At 47.3% G+C, this 24,985-nt stretch overlaps 1 protein-coding gene across 2 annotated transcripts in view; it reads right to left on the bottom strand.

The window, feature by feature from the left end:
- LOC147105222 (innate immunity activator protein-like) overlaps nt 1-24,985 on the bottom strand; it is a 141,681-nt gene that overhangs the window by 48,885 nt on the left and 67,811 nt on the right. For both annotated transcript variants that reach the window (XM_086011366.1, XM_086011365.1), the window contains exon 3: nt 155-279. In XM_086011366.1, coding sequence (XP_085867492.1) covers nt 155-279 — 125 coding nt within the window. The remainder of the gene's footprint in view (nt 1-154; nt 280-24,985) is intronic.

Genomic DNA, 24,985 nt, shown 5'->3' with positions numbered 1-24,985 from the left:
TATCATGCAGCTTACTTTTGTATTAATACCCATTGCACAATGTAATTCATCACTACAGAATTGGATGCTAATCAAAAGTTTGCCACAGTAAGCCTAAGTATAGTTGTAAAACACTGAAATCAGAACCCAGAGGGTATCATTTACTGGTACTCACAGATTCGCGTAAACACAGTTTTTTCAGTTCATCCAAATAAGCCTCTAGTGTTTCTTCCAGAATTTGCTTACGTGAAATGACAGAACGATACCGATCTTTCGTCGGTGACTGAGGACTATCTGACCCTGTGAATCGAACACCACAGTTATGAAGTAAGGATAATATTACACAAGTAAGCACGATAACTTCTTTATGTGTCAAGTTATTTTTGCCAATTGTGGAACACTAGTCTATTTTTTTTTCTCTTGGGCTCTTCTCTCATCCCCTTCCTGACCCTAGTTATGCCACATTTATTTCTCCCATCGCAGGTACTTTATCCTCTCAATCCCATCCCCAACCCATCACTACTCCTCTGCCTTCCTACTCTCCTGCCACAGTGCCAAGCTTGAATCTGCCTTGAATAAGCCCACAACTACCCTTTCAACATATTCAGAAGGGCACATCGAGGCATTAATCACTGCTTCCTTACGAGCTGCCCAATCCTTCTCAATGACATTCCCATCTAACACGGCCGCTGGGGTTAACCTCAACGACCTCCTTTCTGTCCCATTCACCCCACCCACCACTACCACCAAGGACAATGCCAGTGCATCAATAATCAGTGTCCCTCTCTGCATTTCCTTCTAGAATGCCCATACCCTCATGAACAAGGCACTTGCCATTCATAACCTTATTGTGAATGATTCCATTGACATGTTAGCTTTGACTAAAACTTGGTGGCACCTTGCCTCTTACTGAAGGCTTACCGCTTAACTATGTTTTCTGACAATTGCATCCCCCCCCCGACCCCCCTAGCCACAGCGGTGGAGTGGCCTACATCACCAAGTCACAACTTTACATAGGATTACATAAGATTACATAGGATATACAGCACAGAAACAGTCCATGCCGGCGTTTATGCTCCACTCGAGCCTCCTCCTGTCTTTCCTCATCTAAATTTATCAGCATAACCCTCTATTCTCTTCTCCCTCATATGCTTGTCTAGCCTCCCCTTAAATGCATCTATACTATTCGCTTCAACTACTCCCTGTGGTAGTGAGTTCCACATTTTCACCACTCTTTGGGTAAAGAAGTTTCTTCTGAATTCCCTATTGGATTTCTTGGCGACTATCTTATTTTGATGGCCTCTAGTTATGCGCTTCCCAACAAGTGGAAACATTCTCTCTGTATCCACTCTATCAAAGCCTTTTATAATTTTAAAGACCTCTATTAGTTCACCCCTCAGCCTTCTTTTTTCAAGAGAAAAGAGACCCAGCCTGTTCATCCTTTCCTGATATGTATACCCTCGCATTTCTGGTATCATCCTTGTAAATCTTCTCTGCACCCTCTCCAGTGCCTCTATATCCTTTTTATAATATGGCGACCAGAACTGCACGCAGTACTCTAAGTGTGCTCTAACCAAGGTTCGATACAGGTTTAGCATAACTTCCCTACTTTTCAATTCTATCCCTCTAGAAATAAACCCTAGTGCTTGGTTTGCTTTTTTTATGGCCTTGCTAACCTGTGTCGCAACTTTTAGTGATTTGTGTATTTGTACTCCGAGATCCCTTTGTTCCTCTACCCCACCTAGACTCGTACCCTCCAAGTAGTAAGTGACCTCCCTATTCTTCCTACCAAAAGGTAATACCTCATATTTATCTGTGTTGAACTTCATTTGCCAATTATATGCCCATTCTGCAAGTTTATTAATGTCCTCCTGTAACTTGTTGCAGTCCTCCTCAGTATTGACTATCTCCCCCAATTTGGTGTCATCCGCAAATTTAGAAATTGTGTTTTTGATTCCAAAGTCTAAATCGTTAATATAAATTGTGAACAGCAGTGGTCCCAGCACTGATCCTTGTGGAATACCACTACCCACCTTCTGCCACCGTGAAGAGCTACTTTTTACTCCTACTCTCTGCTTTCTGTCTTGAAGCTAGCTAGCTATCCATTCTGCTACTTGTCCCCTGACTCTGCATTCTCTGACCTTGTTCATCAGTCTATTATGGGGTACCTTATCGAAGGTGTTTTGAAAATCTAGATAAATTACATCTACTGCATTACCATGGTCTACTCTCTCTGTTACCGCTTCAAAAAATTCAATGAGTTTGGTCAAGCAAGACTTTCCCTTTTGGAATCCATGCTGACTATTCATTACTATGTTTTTGGTTTCTAGATGTTCTTCTATTTTCTCCTTTAGTAGGGATTCCATTATTTTTCCTACCACTGATGTTAAGCTGACTGGTCTATAATTCCCTGGACATCTTCTATCTCCCTTCTTAGATATAGCTATTACATTAGCTATCCATCAGTCCTCTGACACTACACGTTTTTCTAATGAATTACTAAATATGTGTAGTAATGCCTCTGCTATCTCTTCCCTAGATTCTTTTAAAATGCGCTGATGCAATCCATCCGATCCAGAGTTTTACCCTCTTTGAGTTTGATTAGTTTAACCTCTTTTTATTTTAAATGCACTTATCTCATTACTAATCTCACCATCCAATGTCATGTCCACCTGTTCTATCTCCCTGGTAAATACTGAAATAAAATAATTATTTAATATTTCTGCCATCTCTCTATTGTTACCTGTGGTATTATCCTGTCTATCCCTTAATGGCCCTATTCCCATCCCAAGCTTCCTTTTTTATTGATGTGCCAGTAAAATATTTTACTATTTTGTTTTATGTTCCTTGATAATTTAATTTCATAGTTCCTCTTTGCCTTCCTAATTGTTTTTTTTGACTTCTCGCCTAATCTCTTCATATTCTCCTAATCTCTTCATATTTTCCCTTATCATGCATTCTCCTGCTGTCTATGTACTTAATGTATGCCTCATTCCTTATCCTCAATTGTTCCCTTATGACTTTATTCATCCATGGAGTCTTGTTAGTGTTTAGTTTGTTCTTTCCTTTTAGCAGAATATATTGTTCCTGCACTCTGCTGAACACCATTTTAAATGTTTCCCATTGCTGTTCTACATCATTGTTTACCAATATTGTTGCCCATTTTATTTTCCCAAATTCTATTCTCAGCTCCTCAGAATCAGCTTTTCTCCAATCTATTACCCTGGTCTTCGTCATACTTGTGTCCTTCTCAATTATCATCTTAAAGCGTATTATATTATGGTCACTATTGCCTAGATGTTCCCCTACTTTTACTTCTCTTATCTGCTCTGGTTCATTCCCCATTACTAGATCCAATAGCTAATCCTCCCTTGTTGGGCTTTTTACATATTGGGTTAGAAAGGAGTCCTGTACACATTGTAGGAACTCCATTCCCTTATCCCCTTTACCTACCTCTTCTGTCCAATTAATATCGGGGTAGTTGAAATCCCCCATGATTATTATTCTATGTTTTTTACTCATTTCCCTAATTTGTCTGCATATTTCTTCCTCCACCTCCCTTCCACTATTAGGTGATCTGTAGACTACACCTATTAGTGTGATTGATCCTTTGTTATCTTTTATCTCTATCCATATGGATTCTATTTTTGTCTTGCTGATAGCTGCATTACTTTTTTCTACTGCCATTATGTTATCCCTAATAAGTACAGCTACTCCACCTTCCCTTTTTCCCTCTCTATCTTTTCTAAGTATGTTATACCCTGCAATGTTTAATTCCCAGTCCTGATTTTTCTGTAGCCATGTCTCCGTAATGCCTACTATGTCTGGTTCCTCACAATGCATGATTGCCTCCAGCTCCCCTGTTTTATTACGGACACTGTGTGCATTGCTGTACAGACAGTTTAACTCATTTTTAATAGGATTTCCTCTCACTTTATGTTTAACATCTTTTCAGACTCCTGGGGTCTAAATTTGGTTGATTTGCGCCTCCTGTTAGCGAAGGTGCTAATTGGGCGCAAATCAACTAGCACCTGGGCGTGGCGCCGCTAACGCCTCCAGCGAAATTCAGCGGGAGGTTAGTGCTGGCGCTGCGCCGCTGGTGATGATGTCATCACCGTGCACAGTGCCCCGGCTGTAATATTAGGTGGTGCGACTTAACACCGTACGCTATGTTCGCTGGGGTCAGGGGGGCCTACCTGCGGCCAGAGCGGCGCTAGTTAAAGGGGAGGTGCCGGGCAGTCATTTTTGTTGCTGGCCGCCTGCCAGCACCTGCCCCCGTTCCTGTCCCCGGCCAGCACCCCCGATCCCTGGTGGCCTAGCTGGGCGCCGGGATGCACTGCACCAGGCCCTCCCTTTTATTCAGGGGAGGAAGGCCTGCAGTACCGCTTGCATCACGTAGCACCACGATATTTCTGGCGCAAAAACACAAAAGGAAAAGTGGCCCAACCATGGCTAACAAAAGAAATTAAGGACAGTATTAGATCCAAAGAGGAGTCATATAAAGTTGCCAGAAAAAGTAGCAAGCCTGAGGATTGGGAGCAGTTTAGAGTTCAGCAAAAAAGGACCAAGAGATTGATTAAGAGGGGAACAAAACAGTATGAGAGTAAACTTGCAAGGAACATAAAAGTGGACTGTAAAAGCTTCTACAAGTGTCTAAAAAAAAAATTAGTGAAGACAAATGTAGGTCCCTCACAGTCAGAAATGGGAGAATTTATAATGGGGAACAAGGAAATAGCAGAGCAATTAAACAAATATTTTGGTTCTGTCTTCACGGAAGAGGACACAAATAACTTCCTAGAAATGCTAGGGAACCAAGGGTCTAGTGAGAAGGAGGAATTAAAGGAAATTAGTATTAGTAAAAAAAATAGTGCTGGAGAAATTAATAGGACTGAAAGCCAATAAATCCCCAGGGCCTGATAATCTGCATCCCAGAGTACTAAAAGAGGTAGCCATGGAAATAGTGGATGCATTGGTTGTCATCTTCCAAAATTCTACAGATTATGGAACAGTTCCTGCAGATTGGAGGGTGGCAAATGTAACCCCATTATTTAAAAAAGGAGGGAGAGAGAAAACAGGGAACTACAGACCAGTTAGCCTAACATCAGTATTATGGAAAATGCTAGAGTCTATTATAAAGGATGTGATAACAGGACACTTAGAAAATATCAATGGGATTAGACAAAGTCAACATGGATTTATGAAAGGGAAATCGTGTTTGACAAACCTACTGGAGTCTTTTGAGGATGTAACTGGTAGAATAGATAAGGGAGAACCAGTGGATGTGGTGTATTTGGATTTTCAGAAGGCCTTTGATAAAGTCCCACATAAGAAGTTAGTGTGTAAAATTAAAGTACATGGGATTGGGGGTAATATACTGGCATGGATTGAAAATTGGTTAACAGACAGGAAACAGAGGGTAAGAATAAATGGGTCTTTTTTGAGGTGGCAGGCAGTGACTAGTGGGGTACCGCAGGGATCAATGCTTGGGCCCCAGCTATTCACAATATATATCAATGATTTGGATGAGGGAACCAAATGTAATATTTCCAAGTTTGCTGACGACACGAAACTAGGTGGGATTGTGAGTTGTGAGGAGGATGCAAAGAGGCTTCAAGACGATTTAGACAAGTTGAGTAAATGGGCAAATACATGGCAGATGCAGTATAACGTGGATAAATGTGAAGTTATCCACTTTGGTAGGAAAAACAGAAAGGCAGAGTATTATTTAAATGGTGATTGATTGGGAAATGTTGATGTACAGAGAGACTTGGGTGTCCTTGTACACCAGTCACTGAAAGCAAACATGCAGGTGCAGCAAGCAGTTAGGAAGGCAAATGGTATGTTGGCCTTCATTGCAAGAGGATTTGAGTACAGAAGCAAGGATGTCTTACTACAGTTATACAGGGTCTTGGTGAGACCACACCTGGAGTACTCTGTGCAGTTTTGGTCTCCTTACCTAAGAAAGGATATACTTGCCATAGAGGGAGTGCAGCAAAGGTTCACCAAACTGATTCCTGGGATGGCAGGACTGTCGTATGAGGAGAGATTGGGTCAACTAGGCCTGTATTCACTAGAGTTTAGAAGAATGAGAGGGGATCTCATTGAAACATATACAATTCTGACAGGGCTAGACAGACTGGATGCAGGGAGGATGTTTCCCCTGGCTGGGGGCTCTAGAACGAGGGGTCAGAGTCTCAGGATACGGGGTAGGACATTTAGGACTGAGATGAGGAGAAATTTCTTCACTCAGAGGGTGGTGAACCTGTGGAATTCTCTACCACAGAAGGCTGTGGAGGCCAAGTCACTGAATATATTTAAGAAGGAGATAGATAGATTTCTAGACGCAAAAGACGTCAAGGGGTATGGGGAGAGAGCGGGAATATGGTATTGAGATAGAGGATCAGCCATGATCATATTGAATGGCGGAGCAGGCTCAAAGGGCCGAATGGCCTGCTCCTGCTCCTATTTTTCCATGTTTCTATGTTTCTATTGGCTTGCAGCGCCCCAAGAGGAACGCAGGACACTTCCAGTAGCGCCCCTCCTCCCTCTCGGGGCGCTACCTGGGAAAATCGGCCGCGGAGGCGCTAACTTTTTTGGGGCACTAAAATTAGCACCCCGGCGAAGGTAGCGCCCCAGGGGGTCCTACCCAATTTTTATCCCCTGTTCTATAACTCTATTTATTCCCTTGCCATCAATGTCCTCCCTTACTTTATTCTTTCCCATGCTTTCTTTTCCAGCTTTGTTTATAATTACGCTGGTTACGTTTCTTGTAGATCCCTTTCTCTCTTCCCCTACTTCTCTGGTGCCTCCCTTTCTTTCGAAAACCTCTCTTTATTCCACCCCTCTCATCTCTCCTTTAAAATCCTCATTCTTTATTGCCTCCAAGACCCAACCTGAGTTTCTCCCCAAGCATTTAGTTACTCCTCCTAATATCTCCATCTTTGGCTCAGCGCTCATTCATTTTTTGACTAAGCCTCTGTGACACACACTGGGACATTTTTCTAAAGATCTATAAAGATGCAATATAAATGCCAGTTGTTGTTGGTGTTCAATATGACTTGTAGGAAGAAACTGCCATTCTGTACTTTATGAAAACAAGAGTTTCTGCAACTACCATTGAGACAGACTCTTTAAATAATCCCTTTTAATCAACAAGGACCATAAATAAAGCTGTTTTATAAAAAATCTGTGTATTTCCATAAATATTGCATTTCTGATAAAATATGTGTAATTTTTGCAGTTTAAAATGGGCTCCATTTGCAGTTTAGGTTCAATTTTATGTTCAATCTTGGGTCCATGCTACGTTAACTGATCTCAGCCAAGGAAATAATGGCGGGCAGTATAATTCGTCTTGGTGCCCATAGGCTAGGGAGGCAAACAATTAGTCGGGCTGGGCACCTTATTGCTGCTCAATGGCGCTTTGTGGAAAACGGACATTGAATGAGGTCAAGATCTGGCTTGGCTGTGATGCCTCCCAAAATTGAATAGCCTGCTGACATTTATTGCCTACATCCTCCCAAGTTATAGCTTACAGAAATTACAACTCTGCTACCCGCATCCTATCCTGTCCTAAGTTCTGCTCACCTGTTGTCCCAGTCCTCACTGATCTCCACTGGCTTCCTGTCTATCAGCCTATTGATTTCAATATCCTCATCCCTACTTACAAATCCCTCCACTGTCTCACTCCACCCTACCTCTCCAATCTCCTCCAGCTCTATGTCTCAGCTCAAACCCAGATTCAAATGACTGTACATTCCCTGCCCCGCTCCCCCCTCCCCCCTCAATCCCTCTGCTTTCAGTCATCACTAGTGAGCTCTTCGGAATTTTCCTCCTAAAACACTCCGACTTGCTACATCTCTCCTAGCTTCACAAGCATACTTTAAGCCTACATCTTCAACCATGCCTTCCCTCAACATCTCCCAATTTCTACTTAGTGATTGATTCTACCCCCTTGTGAAGCGCATCGTGAAGGCACTATACAAGTGTGTTACTGCCATCGCTTATACGTGAGGAATGGCAATACAAGCAAGCTATTGGAAGGCTGCTAGTGCTTGGTGAACCATATCTCAGCATAACGCACTGCCTTCAGGAGAGGAGGGGAGAAAATTAGAAAATAAGAAACTTTAAAACAATAACAACAGAAAATGCTGGAAAAACTCAGCAAGTCAGGCAACATCCGTGGAGAGAAATTTGAGTTGACGTTTCGGGTTTGACCCTTCTTCAAAACAATGTTCAGCAAGCTCACTGACAAAGGCAGTATTACTATCCGGTTGCATTTTAATGAGTTCTGAAGTGACTCATTGTCAAGGTGCCTATCCCATCTGTCTGTACAGTTCTGGATGTTATCATGTCTGAACAACACTTTGACAGCTCCCCTTATTGTCTATAGTTAATGATTAACACTGCAGGTAGAAAACAGCAGCCTTTTTACGACATCACAACCACCACAATATTCATCTGTTGTTTGTGTCTGCTACCAAGTGACTCAAGGGCTTAAGAGCCGAAAGCTGGGGATGGGCAAAGAATAAAGGGATCAAGAAGCAGCCCTTGTTATACAGACTGACGCTAGTTCATTATCTGCAGCAATTTGGTTATTTTCCATGACAAAATTAATTTTAAATCTGCAAAATTAAAGATTCTATAATTTGTTCTATGAAATTCATTTACATTTAGTCAATAATTGTAAAGATGGAGCAGAATTTTAGAACAAGTGAATTCTCAACCAGAAGTGCTCTTTGGGATTGTTAAATAAATCACTGTGGAGATGAAATTACAGAACATAATCTGTATGTAGAGTACAGTGAACTTTTCAGTAATTCTCTACTGAAAATAGTGAGGTGCCACACCATAAATGTTGCATTGTGTAACAAGCTAAGTCATTAAAGTCATATCCTGTGGAATCCTATATCAGTCACGAAGAACACCATCAGAACTGGAAAATGTTTTCCATAATACTTGTTTGCATCCAATATGAGTGACATTGCCAGCGTTGCAATGACATCATTCAATTCACCAAGTACATCCCTGAATTTTTTTTTAACCATGTAATTGTAGCAGGTGTTGCAGCTGCTGCGGCACGAACCTTTCTGGTGGCCAATATGAAAGGGTATGTTCACCAATCATTCCCGCAGTTTATGACATCGAATTATCCCTTTGTTTGGTCTATTATCTTCTCATTCACTGACAGCCACCTAATATACTCTGTGACGTAAGAAAACTCACTAAGCACTTGGTTGAGTATAAAACAAGGCTTTAATCAACTGTTTCACAACCATGAGATTCTAGTTACGTCACTAGTTCCTGGTTACAAAAACGTCCTGGGCAAGCTGGGCCCACGCCCGAGTATTTATACTCCTTGGACGGCGCCACCAGCTGGCCGCCCAGTGTTATTTCATGAGTCATTTCTTCATGAACGATAAGATTCATGACACTCTGTTTATTAGAAGCCGCTATCTACTACTTATAATCAACATAGTTTATGGATGATATCTTCATAGATATGAATTAGCAACAAACTTTTGGTCTGATGAAACCAAAATGACAAAGATAAATGTAAAATATCAGAACGCCTGCAGTTGATACTGACGCACAGACATCTTCCAATAATGAGGGTAATTTGCCAAAATAGAAGTTATTTTTGTAGAAGAGCTTTCAATAATGGTTACAAAACAAATTGCTTCTTCCAACTCATATTAAAGTTTCCTTTTGCTCCTTAGCACTGACATACAAAATGTATTCCATCACAGAGACAAGAGGGCCAAGTTTTACAGCCTCTGCCTGGTGGGAACGGGGTGGCTGTGGACCAGAAATGGCGGTGCACCACTATTCCCATTCCCAGTATGGCTGCCGCCATCTTTATTGGGGCCTTCACAAGGGCGCCCCTACTTTCGATATGCTAATCGAGGTCCTATGAAATACACAAGACCTTGATGCGAGCTTGGGATATCAATGGGTGGAGCGTGCACCACACATGTTCTGCCCATTGGTGCCGGATGTAGAGCGGCCTAACCAGTGCTCTTTAAAGGGACTGCTGCAGACTGCTCAGAAGAAGGTAGGTACAAGTCCTTTTTTTTTAAGAAAATTTTGTGGGACATGAATGCTTCTCCTGGCCCCATAAATATCTTCTGGGCCACTGACAATCCGTTCGTTCCCCCTATTTAACTTATTGCTTCTGGTTCAGAGGAGATGCTGGATTTCCCACCTGCCCCGATCAACGAGCTGTGAGCGTTGGTTCAGAGCTCGCAGGTCAAATGGCAATGAGGCCTGGCCCTCAAAAAGGGCCCAGGACTCACGCCAAGCACATCATGCAGGTGGCACAATCCCAGCAGCTACCTCATGTCTACCAGGGGTTAAAATTGCCCCTAAGCACTACAAAGACCAAGACCGTTAAATTAGGCTGTGAAAATGTTAGTTTACAAGTGATTAATGTGTTCATTTGAAATTCTTTTTGTCCCCATTTTAACGGACATTACTACTTGAAATGGGCTACCACCTCTGTTAAAATAGAAGACATTTAAGCCTTCTTGCATTAATATTCACAACAGGCTAATGCTTCTGTTAAATTAGAGACAAACAAGTTAAGTGCACAGTGTGGCGGAACCACCAGAGGATTATGGACAATTGTATATAATTCCTTTTACAGCAATGTAGTACAGCTGGGGGCTGCACCTTTAATGTATCTGTTAACTGTACTAGGGCTTCTTTCCTGTACTCCGCGTGATGACATCATGCCGTCCGTCACGTGATCTCTCAACGGCGGGAAGAACGTGATGACGTCATGACGTCAGAGCTCGGAACCTTCTAGCAGTAGAGCTCGGAACCTTCTAGCAGTTGAGCTCGGAACCTGCTAGCAGTTGAGCTCGGAACCTGCTAGCAGTTGAGCTTGGAACCTTCTAGCAGTTTCCAGAGAGGCTTTCAAGCAGACCAGACCTATTTACATTGTATCCTACAGTTTCCTGTACAGCTTCGTTTGTTCATTAAATTTTATTGTTTTTGATTTTCTGAGTCGATCTCAATTCTTCGGCTAGGAACCCCAGTTCCTACATTGGTGACCCCGATTTCTTCGAACAATTTTCGTTGAAGTTACATCATGGACACGAACACCGTCACCCTCAAACTGCCGCAATTTTGGGAGCAACAACCGGCCGCGTGGTTTTTCCAGGCGGAAGCCCAATTTGCAATCCGGGGAGTAGCAGCGGATTCGACCCGTTATTATTACGTGGTCTCCGCCCTCGACAGCGCCACAGCCTCACGGGTCGTCAGCCTCCTCGAGAGTCCACCGAACGATGGCAAGTATGAAGCTTTAAAAGCACGTTTACTGCAGATTTTCGGTCTGTCCAAGTCGGAGCGCGCTCGCAGACTTATCTCCATGCCCGCCTCGGGGACTCAAAACCCTCAGAGCTCATGAGCCAAATGCTCACGCTTTTGGGCTCGGAATCGCAATGTTTTCTGTTCCGCGAGCTGTTTCTCTGTCAACTACCAGAGCCAGTACAGATGGCCTTAGCCAATTCCGCGAGCACGGATTGTGCTGAAGTCGCCGCGGAAGCGGATAAAATATTCACCGTCTCACAACAATCTTGTGCAGCCACGAGGCGCCCACCCACCACAAGAGCGAATCCAACTCCTCCTCCTGCAGACTGGTGTGCATACCACGCTCGTTTCGGCGCGAAGGCCAGAAATTGCCGTCCGCCCTGCAGTTTCTCACCAAAAAAAAAACCTACCTCAAACCAGCGGTTTCTGAGAAGATCAATAAGGCCTAAGGAACGCGCCGGAGTTGCGATGGCCGTCGGGTCCGCAGGGAAACTCCTATATATTACAGACTCCCTGTCAGGGCGACGTTTTCCCTGTGATAAGAACATAAGAACATAAGAAGTAGGAGCAGGAGTAGGCTCCCAGTGCAGTATCCTACCAGCGTCGAAGCTAGATCTTCAATCCGGCGGTCAAGGTCCCCCCCTCGAGGCAGCCAATGGTGCGGCCATTCGCACGTTCGGAAAGCGTAGGGTCCAGTTGAGTTTTGGCGGCCAACGTTTTGTTTGGGAGTTCATCACGGCGAAAGTCTCACAGGCCATCCTGGGGGCAGATTTCTTCTGTGCAAACGGGTTTATCGTCGACGCCCAACAGTGCCGGCTAATCAGTGCCTCCACTTTTCACTCGGTCCCCTGCCACTGAAGCACCGCGATGTCTTGGTCAGTTGCCTGTGCAGTCCCATCTCCAAATGAGTTCTCTCGTCTTCTCAGTGAGTTCCCTGAGCTCACCAGGCCCACATTTTCTTCTTCAGTCGCGAGGCACGGTGTGGCGCACCACATTACCACGACAGGATAGAGCTCCAAGACTGGAACCCGGTAAACTCGCGGCCACCAAGGCGGGGTTCCATACAATGGAACGCCTGGGTATTATTCGACATTCAAATAGTCCTTGGCCCTCGCCATTACACATTGTTCCTAAGCCGGGCGGCGGATGATGACCATGCGGCAACTACAGGCACCTGAATGAGGCTACCACACCGGATCGGTACCCAATTCCTCACGTTCAGGATTTTTCGGCCCATCTGGCAGGGAATTCCATCTTTTCCAAAGTGGACCTCATCCGAGGCTATCATCAAGTGCCCGTGCATCCTCAGGACGTCCCCAAAACTGCCGTCATCACACCTTTCGGGCTCTTTGAGTTCCTTCGTATGCCGTTTGGGCTGGAGAATGCAGCACAAACCTTCCAACGTCTCATGGATTCCGTGTTGCGCGATCTGCCGTTCATCTTCGTCTACCTAGACGACATCCTTATTGCCAGTAACAGCACGAAAGAACACATTACGCACTTACGTACCCTTTTTTCTCGTCTCAGCCAACATGGCCTTATTATCAACCCGGCCAAGTGCCAGTTTGGGTTGCACAGCATTGATTTCCTGGGACACAGAATCACCTCAGAAGGCGCCGTCCCACTGACCACGAAGGTGAAAGCAGTCACCTCGTTCCCTCTTCCTCAGACCGTCAGGGCCCTCCAGGAATTCCTGGGAATGGTCAATTTTTATCATCGGTTCGTCCCCAAGGCGGCATTGTTGATGCAACCTTTGTACGAGACCCTCAGAGGTAAATCGGGCAAAGACCCGATTGATTGAACACCCCAGATGGACCAGGCTTTCCTCGACAGTAAGAACGCTTTGGCTGCTGCGACCATGTTGGCACATCCCCTTCCGGGCGCAACCATTGTCCTTACCACCGACGCATCTGATTATGCCATCGGGGCTGTACAGGAGCAGTGGGTCGATGGCACATGGCAACCACTGGCTTTCTTCAGCCGCCAATTGCGGAAGAACGAACGCAAGTATAGTACTTTTGATAGGGAGTTGTTGGCATTGTTTCTAGCCATCCGCCATTTTCGCTTCCTACTGGAGGACGCCCATTCACGGCTTTTGTAGACCACAAGCCACTTACTTTTGTGATGGCCAAGACAGCGGAACCATGGTCGGCACGGCAACAACGTCATCTTACGTACATATCTGAATTTACAACCGACATACAACATGTCTCGGGCAAAGACAACCTGGTGGCGGATTGTCTCTCCCGCGCCCAGCTCCACGCAGTACACCTGGGAGTCGGCTATGTTGGTTTGGCAAAAGAACAGAAGGCAGACCCTGAAGTGCAGGCATACCGGACCGCACCTTCCAGCTTACAAGTGGCTGATGTCAGTTTCCAGGCCGCAGGGACCACACTCCTGTGTGACATCTCGATGAGCGTCCCACGTCCAATCGTTCCAGTCGAATGGCGCAGGAGAATTTTCGACACTATCCATGGGTTGTCACACCCTGGCATGAGAGCGTCACAACGACTCATGGCAAAGAAATTTGTCTGGAAGGGCATGCATCTCGACGTCCGTGACTGGACCAATACCTGCGTGAGTTGCCAGAAGTCCAAGATACAACGCCATGTTAAGGCCCCAGTCGCCACTTTTCCGGTTCCGGAGTGTCGATTCGACCATGTGCACGTGGACCTGGTTGGTCCTCTCCCTTCCTCTTGCGGGTACACTCACCTCCTCACCGTGGTAGACCGCACCACCAGGTGGCCAGAGGCAATTCCTTTGGTTGCCACCACAGCGGCAGACATCTCCAGAGCCTTCATCTCATCGTGGGTAGCTCGGTTCGGGGTACCGGCTGACATCTCCTCCGACCGGGGGCCTCAATTTACCTCTGAGCTTTGGAACGCTGTAGCTCAAGGTTTGGGCACCAAGCTTCATCGTACCACCGCCTACCATCCACAGGCGAACGGTCTGTGTGAAAGATTCCACAGGTCCCTTAAAGCCGCACTGCGTGCTAGTCTCCGTGGGCCTAGTTGGGTGGACAGGCTCCCTTGGGTGCTGCTAGGTCTTCGCACGGCGCCTAAGGATGACCTGCATTCTTCTTCAGCAGAGCTGGTTTACGGCTTACCACTCAGAGTGCCTGGCGATTTTCTTCCTCCTCACACGGAACCCTGGTCCCCAGCACAGCAGCTTGTCAGCCACCAGGAAGTGGCTAGGAATTTCATCCCAGTGCCTACGTCGCATCATGACCTGCAGCGCTCCCATGTCCCGGTGGATCTTAAGAGCGCAGAATATGTGTTCATTTGGCAGGATGCTCGCAAAAACCCGCTCAAACCGCCTTACACAGGTCCGTTCCGCGTCATCTCGTCAGGTGACAAGTTCTTCACAGTCGACGTCGGCGGTAAGCCTGACCACATCTCCATCGATCGGTTGAAACCGGCGCATCTGGATCTGAGCGAACCAGTCGTCACCGCTCAGCTGCCTCGTCGTGGTCGTCCACTGTCGACTGCCGGTCCAGTACAGCCACAGTCATCCGTCGAGTCGCCAGTGCCCGCCTCACTGGGTCGACCACAGCCGGCCTCTTCTTCTCCTCCGCCTGCGGCGTCATCCCAACCACAGCCAACGGCCAGTTCGTCTTCTAGCGCTCCGTTCCAGCTGCCAGGGTATCGCAGTCGGTCGGACAGACTCGTCAGACCCCCTTCTCGCCTTACCATCTCTGTTAAAAGCAATTCTGGGGGGGCGCATGTGGCGGAACCACCAGAGGATTATGGACAATTGTATATAATTCCTTTTACAGCAATGTAGTACAGCTGGGGGCTGCACCTTTAATGTATCTGTTAACTGTACTGGGGCTTCTTTCCTGTACTCCGCGTGATGACGTCATGCCGTCCGTCACGTGATCCCTCAACGGTGGGAAGAACGTGATGATGTCATGACGTCAGAGCTCGGAACCTTCCAGCAGTAGAGCTTGGAACCTTCTAGCAGTTGAGCTCGGAACCTGCTAGCAGTTGAGCTTGGAACCTTCTAGCAGTTTCCAGAGAGGCTTTCAAGCAGACCAGACCTATTTATATTGTATCCTACAGTTTCCTGTACAGCTTCGTTTGTTCATTAAATGTTATTGTTTTTGATTTTCTGAGTCGATCTCAATTCTTCGGCTAGGAACCCCAGTTCCTACAACAGTGTAATTTCAAGACCCAAAAGATGGCGTATAGCTTACAATAGGAAAGTAATTATTGTGCAGTCTGAAATCCAGTTAGTGCAAAACATCACATAGTTCTCTGGCTTCATCTGCAAGTCACAGCACAGCACTGAAGTAAACAGGACTCTGTCAACTGAGGAGTTGAGAGTTTATGCCTCTTTTCAAATTATATATGATTGTAACAGCAAAGACAGGTTATGACTTGTTTTGTCAAACATGATAAGATGACTAGAAGTTTGCCAAATGACAAATGGTTTACTTAATGAAAGATTGGGTAACACTTGAATTGAGGTGTGGAAATTATCATGTCATTGCGGTCCAAATTTCACTTGTGCACCAGAATATATTAATTATATAAAAGTGTATGCAATTAAAGTACCTTAAATTTCAGAAATCAGATATATTTTACATCCAGTGTGTCGTTCTTAGTATTTATGGCCCGTAATTTGCATCCCCTACGGGTGCGTACGAGGTGTGTACACGCCTGTGAGGGCCGTGCAAGTTCTGAGTTTTCATGCGCGGAAGCCTGGAACTTGCGATCTGTCAAGAATCTTACATCCCCAGGAAAAGGACATCCGCGGGTGGGGAGATGCGCTATTTGCCCGACTTCTGCCCAGCGAATGCCCGGGAAATTCTTATGCCTGGTAAGAGTTTAAAAAACATAAAAATAATGTTTTTTCTATCATTTATACATTTAAAAAACCTGTGCAATAAGGTAAGGTTATTTTTAGCTCCTTTAAATCATTTAAACGTATTTTTCAAAAAATTAAATTTTTGTTTTAAATATTTAATTAAATGGCATTTTAATTAATTTTAAACATGTAATTTTTTTTAATTTGATGTGCACGTGTAGTTTTTTGGGTATTCCCATTCATGCTTATGGGGATTCCGTACATACGGAATGGGGACTCCCTTCTTTTATTGGTTGAGCCGGCCCACGTGATCCCAGGGGTGCTGGCGAACCGCGTGCGCCCCTGGGATACGTGGGCCTCTACCCGCGGGTACCCAGAGAGCCCCAGGAACGCGAGTCTCCGTACCTCCTGGACCACACGGTACACGGGCCTTTTATTTGCGGATTGGAGGCATTTCCCGCCTCCGACCGCAAATTCAGGGCCGTTCCCTTTGTTTTAAGCAGATAGTGTTATTGAAACAAAATGTCCTGAAAGATGCATTTACTGCAGCACAGCAATATCTAAAATATATTAAAAATCTTACATCTGCACGCACTTCCTGTGTTAACATTTCCCATTATAGTTTCCTATGTCCACATTTATAATGGTACTGCCTATGTAGCACCTCAATTTTGTCTTTTACAGAGAAACTCCTATGCTCCCACCCCATCTTCTCTGCTTCCCAATATGCCATACATTTTTCTAGTTAACTATAACTATTAATATAAAATCAAGGTTTATCAGAAATGCTTTCCAGCTGCCTAAGTCATGTTTATTTAAACGACAGTCGTTGCCTCATTAGAGAGTTTTGAAAACAAAATAAGCGAATTCAAAATTCCCTACTGAGCCAACAGCTGTCCCTTCAATAAATATGACTGAGGCAGCTTGAAAGCATTTTTGATATGCTGCCGATATCATAATATTATCAGTATATAAAAATCGAAGAGATCGTTTTTCATACATTTCCCTAGACAACAAGCCACTAGTTGTGGGATTTACACAAATTGCCTAAGGTGTGGCTAAACTGATTACGCTGAATAATGTTTTTAAACTGATGTTCCCCTCCCCCCTGTTTCCTGTCCTGAAAGTGTTGACCCTTCCAGGGGTATAACTTCTCAGTTACCAGCAAACCCTCCAGTGTCAAGTGGTTTTTCTAGCTGTGTGAGCCCAGACAGTGAGTGTTGGCAGGCTAACTGCCCATAGAGAGCATCCCAGACATGCCTAATCTGTTAGGAACATCGGAACAGGAGGAGGCCATTCAGCCCCTTGAGCCTGTTCCGCCATTCAATGAAATCATGGCTGATCTGCGACCTAACTCCATATACCCGCCTTTGGCCCATATCCCTTAATACCTTTGGTTAACAGAAAACTATCAATCTCAGATTTTAAATGAACAATTGACCCAGTGTCAACTGCCATTTGTGGAAGAGAGTTCCAAACTTCTACCAACCTTTGCGTGCAGTGTTTACTAACTTCACTCCTGAAAGGCCTGGCTCTAATTTTTAGACTATGGCCTAGAAATTCAGTGGCCTGCGCCACCAGTTTGCGCCCAAAGAGGGCTTTTGCGCCACTGTGCAAACCTACCACAATATTTAGCGGGGCGCTAATGGCGGCGTTAGCCAGTAGCGCTGCGCCGCCACCGATGATGTCATCGGTGTGCGCAGCGCCCTGCTATCGCCCCGCTGGCCATATTTGGTTGCTGCCGCCTCCCCCGCGCCGGCCGCAAACAGCGACCGGTACACGGGGCCTACCTGTGCCGGTAGTGGGGCGAGTTAAGGTGGAGGTGCGGCCGGCCACTTTTTCGGCGGCCGCCTGCCCGCACCTCCGTCCCCGGCCTCCTACACCCCCCCCCCTGCGGCATTGCCGGCTGTTTCCAGAGAGCCCGGCACTTCTCCTTGGTGCCGGGCTCATTTGCCGGCACTCGCGAGCGGGGATTGCGCTGTTGCAGGCACCTCCCCCTTAAGAATGAGAGGAAGGCCTGCAGTACCGCAGGCTGCCGTGCCGCAGCGGGTGGCGCTGCGGCACTTTACACGGCGATATTCAGTTTCAGTGCCCCAAGCGGGGCGCCGGAACCCTTGTTTAGCGGCCGGCTTCCACTTGGGGCGCTGAAACTGAATTTCCCGCTGGCGCAAGTGGCTCCGCGCGCAGCGGTAATTCCGGCGCCCAGGCGAGCTGGGCGCCCCTAACTGAATTTCTAGGCCTATGTCCCCAAGTCCAAGGTTCTCCAACCAGCGAAAATAGTTTCCCTCTATCTACCCTATCAGAGCCCTTTAATATCTTGAAAACTTTGATCAAATCACCCCTTTATCTTCTAAATTCCAGGGAATGCAATCCTAGTTTGCGTAAGCTCTCCTCGCAATTTTAACCCTTGGAGTCCAGGTATCATTCTAGTAAATCTACGCTGCAATCCCTCCAAGGCCAATATATCATTCCTAAGGTGTGGTGCCCAGAACTGACCACAGTACTCCAAGTGCGGTCTAACCAGAGGTTTGCATAGCTGTAGCATGACTTCATGTTCTCGCCTGTCTGCCATGCACACACAATTCCAAATCGGGGTCAGGAAAGGAAACCCTGGCTGGTTTTTCCCCTCCCAGGACCAATGGTCTAAGGTGATTTGTAGTGCCCAATTGCTGCTTTGCTGCATTACCTGAGATCAGTAACTTAGGACAGACCAGGAATCATAGCTGGGGCATTCTGTTCTTTATGGCTTAGTAGTGCACTGCACAGTGCCATTACCCATTAGCAAATTTCCTATACCTTTTGCTGGTACTGGGTCCAGCCAGGGGCAGGCCTGCCCCCAGACCATGTTACTGGCCCGGGACAGGAAAGCCCAGCACCCCTGGGCTTCAGTCCCGTGCCAAAGAAGGGGCGGGGCAGGGCAGGAAATGTTGCCCTATATTCTCTAAACTATGTCATAGATGGTATAGCAGTGCAGATAGTGAGGATGCAGGAGGGAAAAGTTGAAAATGGAGAAGGTTAGGTTGGGCAAAAGCACAGTCGAAGAGAGTTTTAAGGAGGATTTTGAAAGCAGGAAGTGGGTGCCTGTGGTAAACCACTGTTTGTATTCCTGTTTGTCCTGTTTGTATTCCACTGTGTACATGCCTGGACATGCCTCGGCTGACTCCTCCCACAGGTCCTAGTATAAAGGTGACTGCTCCCCAGCCCTTGGTATCCTGGACCGGTCGACCACTCGAGGCAGACCTCCATTCTGTTGTTAATAAAAGCCTTTAGTTACTCTTCTAACTCTCAGTCTTTTATGAGTAATTGATAGCGCATCAATTTTATTAACAACATTTTTATAATGGAGAAGATCCTCACACCAGCATGCCTGGACTTAGATCATCGGGAGGCGGACTCATCCACCAAGTTTACTCACTGGCTTAAGTGTTTCGAAAAATTCCTGACCACCTCCGAAGCAATCAAATCGGACGAGGACAAACTGGATGTCCTGACCTCCAAAGTGAACCACCGAGTGTACTCGGTCATCCAAGACGCGACCTCGTACGCGGATGCTATCAAGCTCCTCAAGGACCAGTACACGCGCCCAGTGAACGAAGTGTACGCCAGGCACCTCCTGGGGAGTCGTAAACAACAACCTGGGGAATCGACCGTGGAATACCTTCAGGCACTGTCTGTGCTTGGCCGGGCCTGTGGTTGTAAGGATGTAAAGGCCGCCGTGTACACAGAGGAACTTATCCGGGACGCTTTTGTAGCGGGCCACAGATCCAATTACACACGACAGCGACTGTTGGAGCAGAGTAACCTCGACCTCAGCAAGGCCTCTGAACTCGCACTATCGTTGGATGCAGCCTACCAGGGCATGGATGCCTACTCCTCTGCACCGTGGACGCCGCGGGGAATGACAGCCTGGGACACGGTAGGACCGCTTCATAGCGCCGTGCCACCCCAGCCACACCCCAACAACGGCCCAACTACCGCAGCAGTGTCCCAAGGCCAGACAGCAGTGCCCCAAGGCCAGAAATGCTACTTCTGTGGCCAGGCAAAACACCCCAGAGCGCGCTGCCCGGCGAAAAATGCGATCTGCTCGGGCTGCGGGAAGAAGGGACACTACGCTAGCGTCTGCAGGGCCAAAGCCACCCCGAACCCCAGCAGCGCCGCGTGTGGGCCATGCGGGCCGCCATTTTGGACCTCCCCGGCCGTGTGCGAATCACCGGCACAGCAGCCATTTTGGACGCCTCCAGCCACATGGGGATCATGGACGCCGCCATCTTGGACGACAGCCGGGACGCAGCAGGCCCCCGACACCGCCTCATCTGATACCCGCAGCGACACACCGACCCCTACGCTGGCATCCGTTACACTGGACCAAGCGAGACCGCACCAACTGGCCAGTTCCACAATGGACATTAAGGTAAATGGTCACGATACAATCTGCCTTTTTGACTCTGGGAGCATGGAGAGCTTCATCCACCCCGACACGGTGCGGCGTTGCTCTCTCCCAGTCCTGCCTGCGCAACAGCGGATTTCTATGGCCTCCGAGTCCCAGTCGGCGGACATCGGCGGCTACTGCGTGGTGACACTCGTAGTAGACGGGACCGTGTACGATCATTTTAAACTTCTGGTCCTGCCTGACCTCTGCGCTGCCGTCCTGCTGGGGTTAGATTTTCAGTGCCACCTTAAAAGTGTTACGATGGCGTACGGTGGACCCCTACCCCCACTCACAGTCCGCAGCCAGCAGCTTCCAAATTGCCCACCGCGCACCAGGTGCAACCTCTCCACACTCAGAGTCACCCCCCCACCACTGTTCGCTAACCTCACCCCCGACTGTAAGCCCATCGCCACAAAGAGCAGGCGATACAGTGCTGGGGACAGGGTTTTCATTAAAACCGAAGTGGAGCGGCTCCTGAAAGAAGGGATTATTGAGGGCAGCACCAGCCCCTGGCGAGCCCAGGTTGTGGTCGTTAAGACCAGCGAGAAGCAGCGCCTGGTCATCGACTACAGCCAGACAATAAATCGCTACACCCTGCTGGACGCCTACCCACTCCCCCGTATAGCTGATATGGTCAACCAGATCGCGCAGTACCGCGTCTTCTCGACCATTGACCTGAAATCAGCGTACCACCAGCTCCCCATCCGCCCTGAGGACCGCCAGTACACTGCCTTTGAGGCAAACGGCCGCCTCTATCACTTCCTTAGGGTTCCCTTTGGCGTCACCAACGGGGTCTCCATCTTCCAAAGGGAGATGGACCGGATGGTAGATCAAAATGCGTTGCAGGCCACTTTCCCATATCTGGACAATGTGACCATCTGCGGCCGTGACTTGCAGGACCATGACGCAAACCTCGAAAAATTCCTCCGCACCGCCCAACTCCTAAACCTGACATATAACAAGGAGAAGTGCATATTCCGCACAAACCGCCTCGCCATCCTTGGCTGTGTTGTGGAACACGGAGTCATCGGCCCCGACCCCGACCGGATGCGTCCCCTTATGGAACTTCCACTGCCCCACTGCCTCAAGGCCCTGAAGAGGTGCCTAGGGTTTTTCTCCTATTACGCCCAGTGGGTCCCCTACTATGCGGACAAGGCCCGTCCGCTGATCAAGTCCACCTCTTTTCCCTTGACGGCAGAGGCCCGCTTAGCCTTCCACCGTATCAAGGAGGACATTGCCAAAGCCACCATGCACGCAGTGGACGAATCCATCCCCTTCCAGGTGGAAAGCGACGCGTCCGACTTTGCCCTGGCCGCTACCCTCAATCAGGCGGGGAGACCCGTGGCCTTCTTTTCACGAACCCTCCAAGGCCCGGAGACCAGACACTCCGCTGTTGAGAAGGAGGCCCAGGCGATTGTGGAGGCTGTGCGTCATTGGAGGCACTACCTGGCCGGAAAACGATTTACCCTGCTCACTGACCAGCGTTCAGTTGCTTTTATGTTTAACAACAAGCAGAGGGGCAAAATCAAAAATGACAAGATCTTGAGGTGGAGAATCGAACTTTCCACCTACAACTACGAGATCTTGTACCGGCCCGGGAAGCTAAATGAACCCCGGATGCGCTATCGCGTGGCACCTGCGCCAGCGCGCAGATCGATAGACTGCGGGCCCTCCACAATGACCTCTGCCACCCGGGGGTCACCAGGTTCTTCCACCTCATCAAGGCCCGCAACCTGCCTTACTCTATTGAGGAGGCCAGGACCATGACCAGGAACTGCCAAGTCTGCGCTGAGTGCAAACCGCACTTTTATAGACCAGACAGGGCCCACCTGATAAAAGCCACTCGCCCCTTCGAGCGCCTGAGCGTTGATTTTAAAGGGCCTCTCCCCTCCTCCGACCGCAATGTGTACTTCCTCAATATTATTGATGAGTACTCCCGTTTCCCGTTCGCCTTCCCCTGCCCGGACATGACCAGTGCCACGGTCATTAAATGTCTGAACAACCTCTTCACCCTGTTTGGCTTCCCCAGCTATATCCATAGCGACCGGGGCTCATCGTTTATGAGCGACGAACTCCGTCAGTACCTGCTAACTAGGGGTATTGCCACAAGCAGGACCACCAGTTACAACCCCCGGGGGAACGGACAGGTGGAAAGAGAAAATGCGACAGTTTGGAAGGCCGTCCTGCTAGCCTTAAAGTCTAGGGGCCTTCCAACCTCCCGCTGGCAGGATGTGCTCCCCGATGCGCTCCACTCTATTCGGTCACTGCTCTGCACTGCCACTAACGCCACCCCTCATGAGAAAATGTTTGTCTTCCCAAGGAAGTCCACATCAGGGACATCGCTACCGCCATGGCTGACGTCCCCAGGGCCGGTCCTACTGAGAAGACACGTGAGGACCCATAAAACGGACCCCCTGGTCGAGAGGGTCGACCTCCTCCACGCCAACCCCCAGTATGCTTACATCGCATACCCGGACGGGCGGGAGGACACAGTCTCCATAAGAGACCTTGCACCCTCGGTGACCACAGTAACCCACTACCCACTACCACCCCCCCCCACGATCCGATATCCAGCCCCAGCAGACGGCAGGCCTGGGCCCCGCGACCCGCTCGACATCTACGAGGACGACACGCCTGTGCCACAGCCTACGCTGGACTCGACGCCGGAAGCTTCACTACCCCTGCCGTCGCCACGCCGATCACAGCGGCAGACAAGACCTCCGGAGAGACTCCAATACACTAACTTTTAATACACTTCACCCCGCCGGACTCAATTTTAAACAAGGGGTGAATGTGGTAAACCACTGTTTGTATTCCTGTTTGTCCTGTTTGTATTCCACTGTGTACATGCCTGGACATGCCTCGGCTGACTCCTCCCACAGGTCCTAGTATAAAGGTGACTGCTCCCCAGCCCTTGGTATCCTGGACCGGTCGACCACTCGAGGCAGACCTCCATTCTGTTGTTAATAAAAGCCTTTAGTTACTCTTCTAACTCTCAGTCTTTTATGAGTAATTGATAGCGCATCAGTGCCATAATGGCATTAAATATGGATAACATTGAAAAAGCACCAAATTGATTGGTAATCTTATTGCTGCACTAAAACCTATACTTTACTCATATATATTTTGAGAACATTTTAAAGGTGTCTGAGTTGTAATCTGTATAATAAAAATAGGGAAAGGTTCATACAATTTTTTCCAATGGTTTTTCAATGATGTCTGACAGCCTTAGTTTTTCAAATGCTAAACTTGCAATTTAGCATAATTCACTATTTCTTTTTAAGCCTTTCATCAACCTGTCTGTTAATATTGTTCATATTTTTCTTCGTGAAGTAACACAGTTGAGTGTAATCTTCCATACCAACTGACATCTAAGAATTAAATTGTAACAGTTATTATAATTTATATGATATGCCACTTGTTTGTGCTCATCAGTTTGAGGCATTTCTACATTCATAGAATCATAGAACCGTACAGCACAGAAGGAGGCCATTTGGCCCGTCGTGCCTGCGCTGGCTCTTTGATAGAGCTGTCCAATTTAATCCCACATCCCAGCTTTATTCCCCATCTGCTTCCACCACAATTTCAGGTTCCAGATCTTAACAACCCTCTGTGTGAAAAAGCTTCTTCTCAATTCTCATGAAAGAACTCAATCAGGCTAGCCAGACACAAATTGCCATTAGCAACTCCATGCTGGCTGTCCCTTATTATCTATGCTTCTCCAAAGGAGAATTAATTTTGTCTTTGACAATGATCTCTAGTAGTTTTCCCACCACTGACGTTTGACTGTCTGACCTGTAGTTACCAGGTTTACCCCTCTCCCCTTTTTTGAACAGGGGTGTAGCATTTGCAATCCTCCAGTCCTCTGGCATGACTCCCGTATCCAAGGAGGATTGAAAGACTGTGGTCAGAGCTTCTGCTATCTCCACCCTAGCTTCCTTCAGCAACCTAGGATGCATCCCATCTGGACCAGGCCATTTGTTAACTTTGAGTGATGCCAACCTATTTATCACCTCCTTTCTATCTATTTTTAATCCTATCCAATATCTCTACTCTCTCCTCCTCTACTGCGACATTAACTTCATCCTCTTTTGTGAAGACAGATGCAAAGTACTCATTCAGTATCTGTCACGCCCTCTGCCTCCACAAGAAGGTTTCCTTCTTTGTTCCTAATCGACCCCACCATTCCTTTAACTATCCGTTTACTTTTTATATGTTTATAGAAGATTTTGGGTCCCCTTTTATGTTATCCACTAATCTTTTCTCATATTCTCTCTTTGCCCTTCTTATATCCTTTTTCAATTTCCCCCTGTACTCTCTATTCTGCCTGGTTTTCTACTGTATTCTGCACCTGACATCTGTCATAAACTTTCTTTTTCTGTTTTATTATAACTTCTATTTCCTTTGTCATCCGGGGAGTTCTATCTTTGGATGGCCTATCTTTTGTCCTTATGGGAA

Source organism: Somniosus microcephalus, chromosome 18 (assembly GCF_052327205.1).
Source record: "Somniosus microcephalus isolate GS21.2 chromosome 18, FLI_Smic_1.0, whole genome shotgun sequence".
In the NCBI taxonomy this organism is placed as follows: Eukaryota; Metazoa; Chordata; class Chondrichthyes; order Squaliformes; family Somniosidae; genus Somniosus; species Somniosus microcephalus.
Note: the sequence above shows the minus strand (reverse complement) of the source record. Positions and strands in the feature narration are given on the sequence as shown.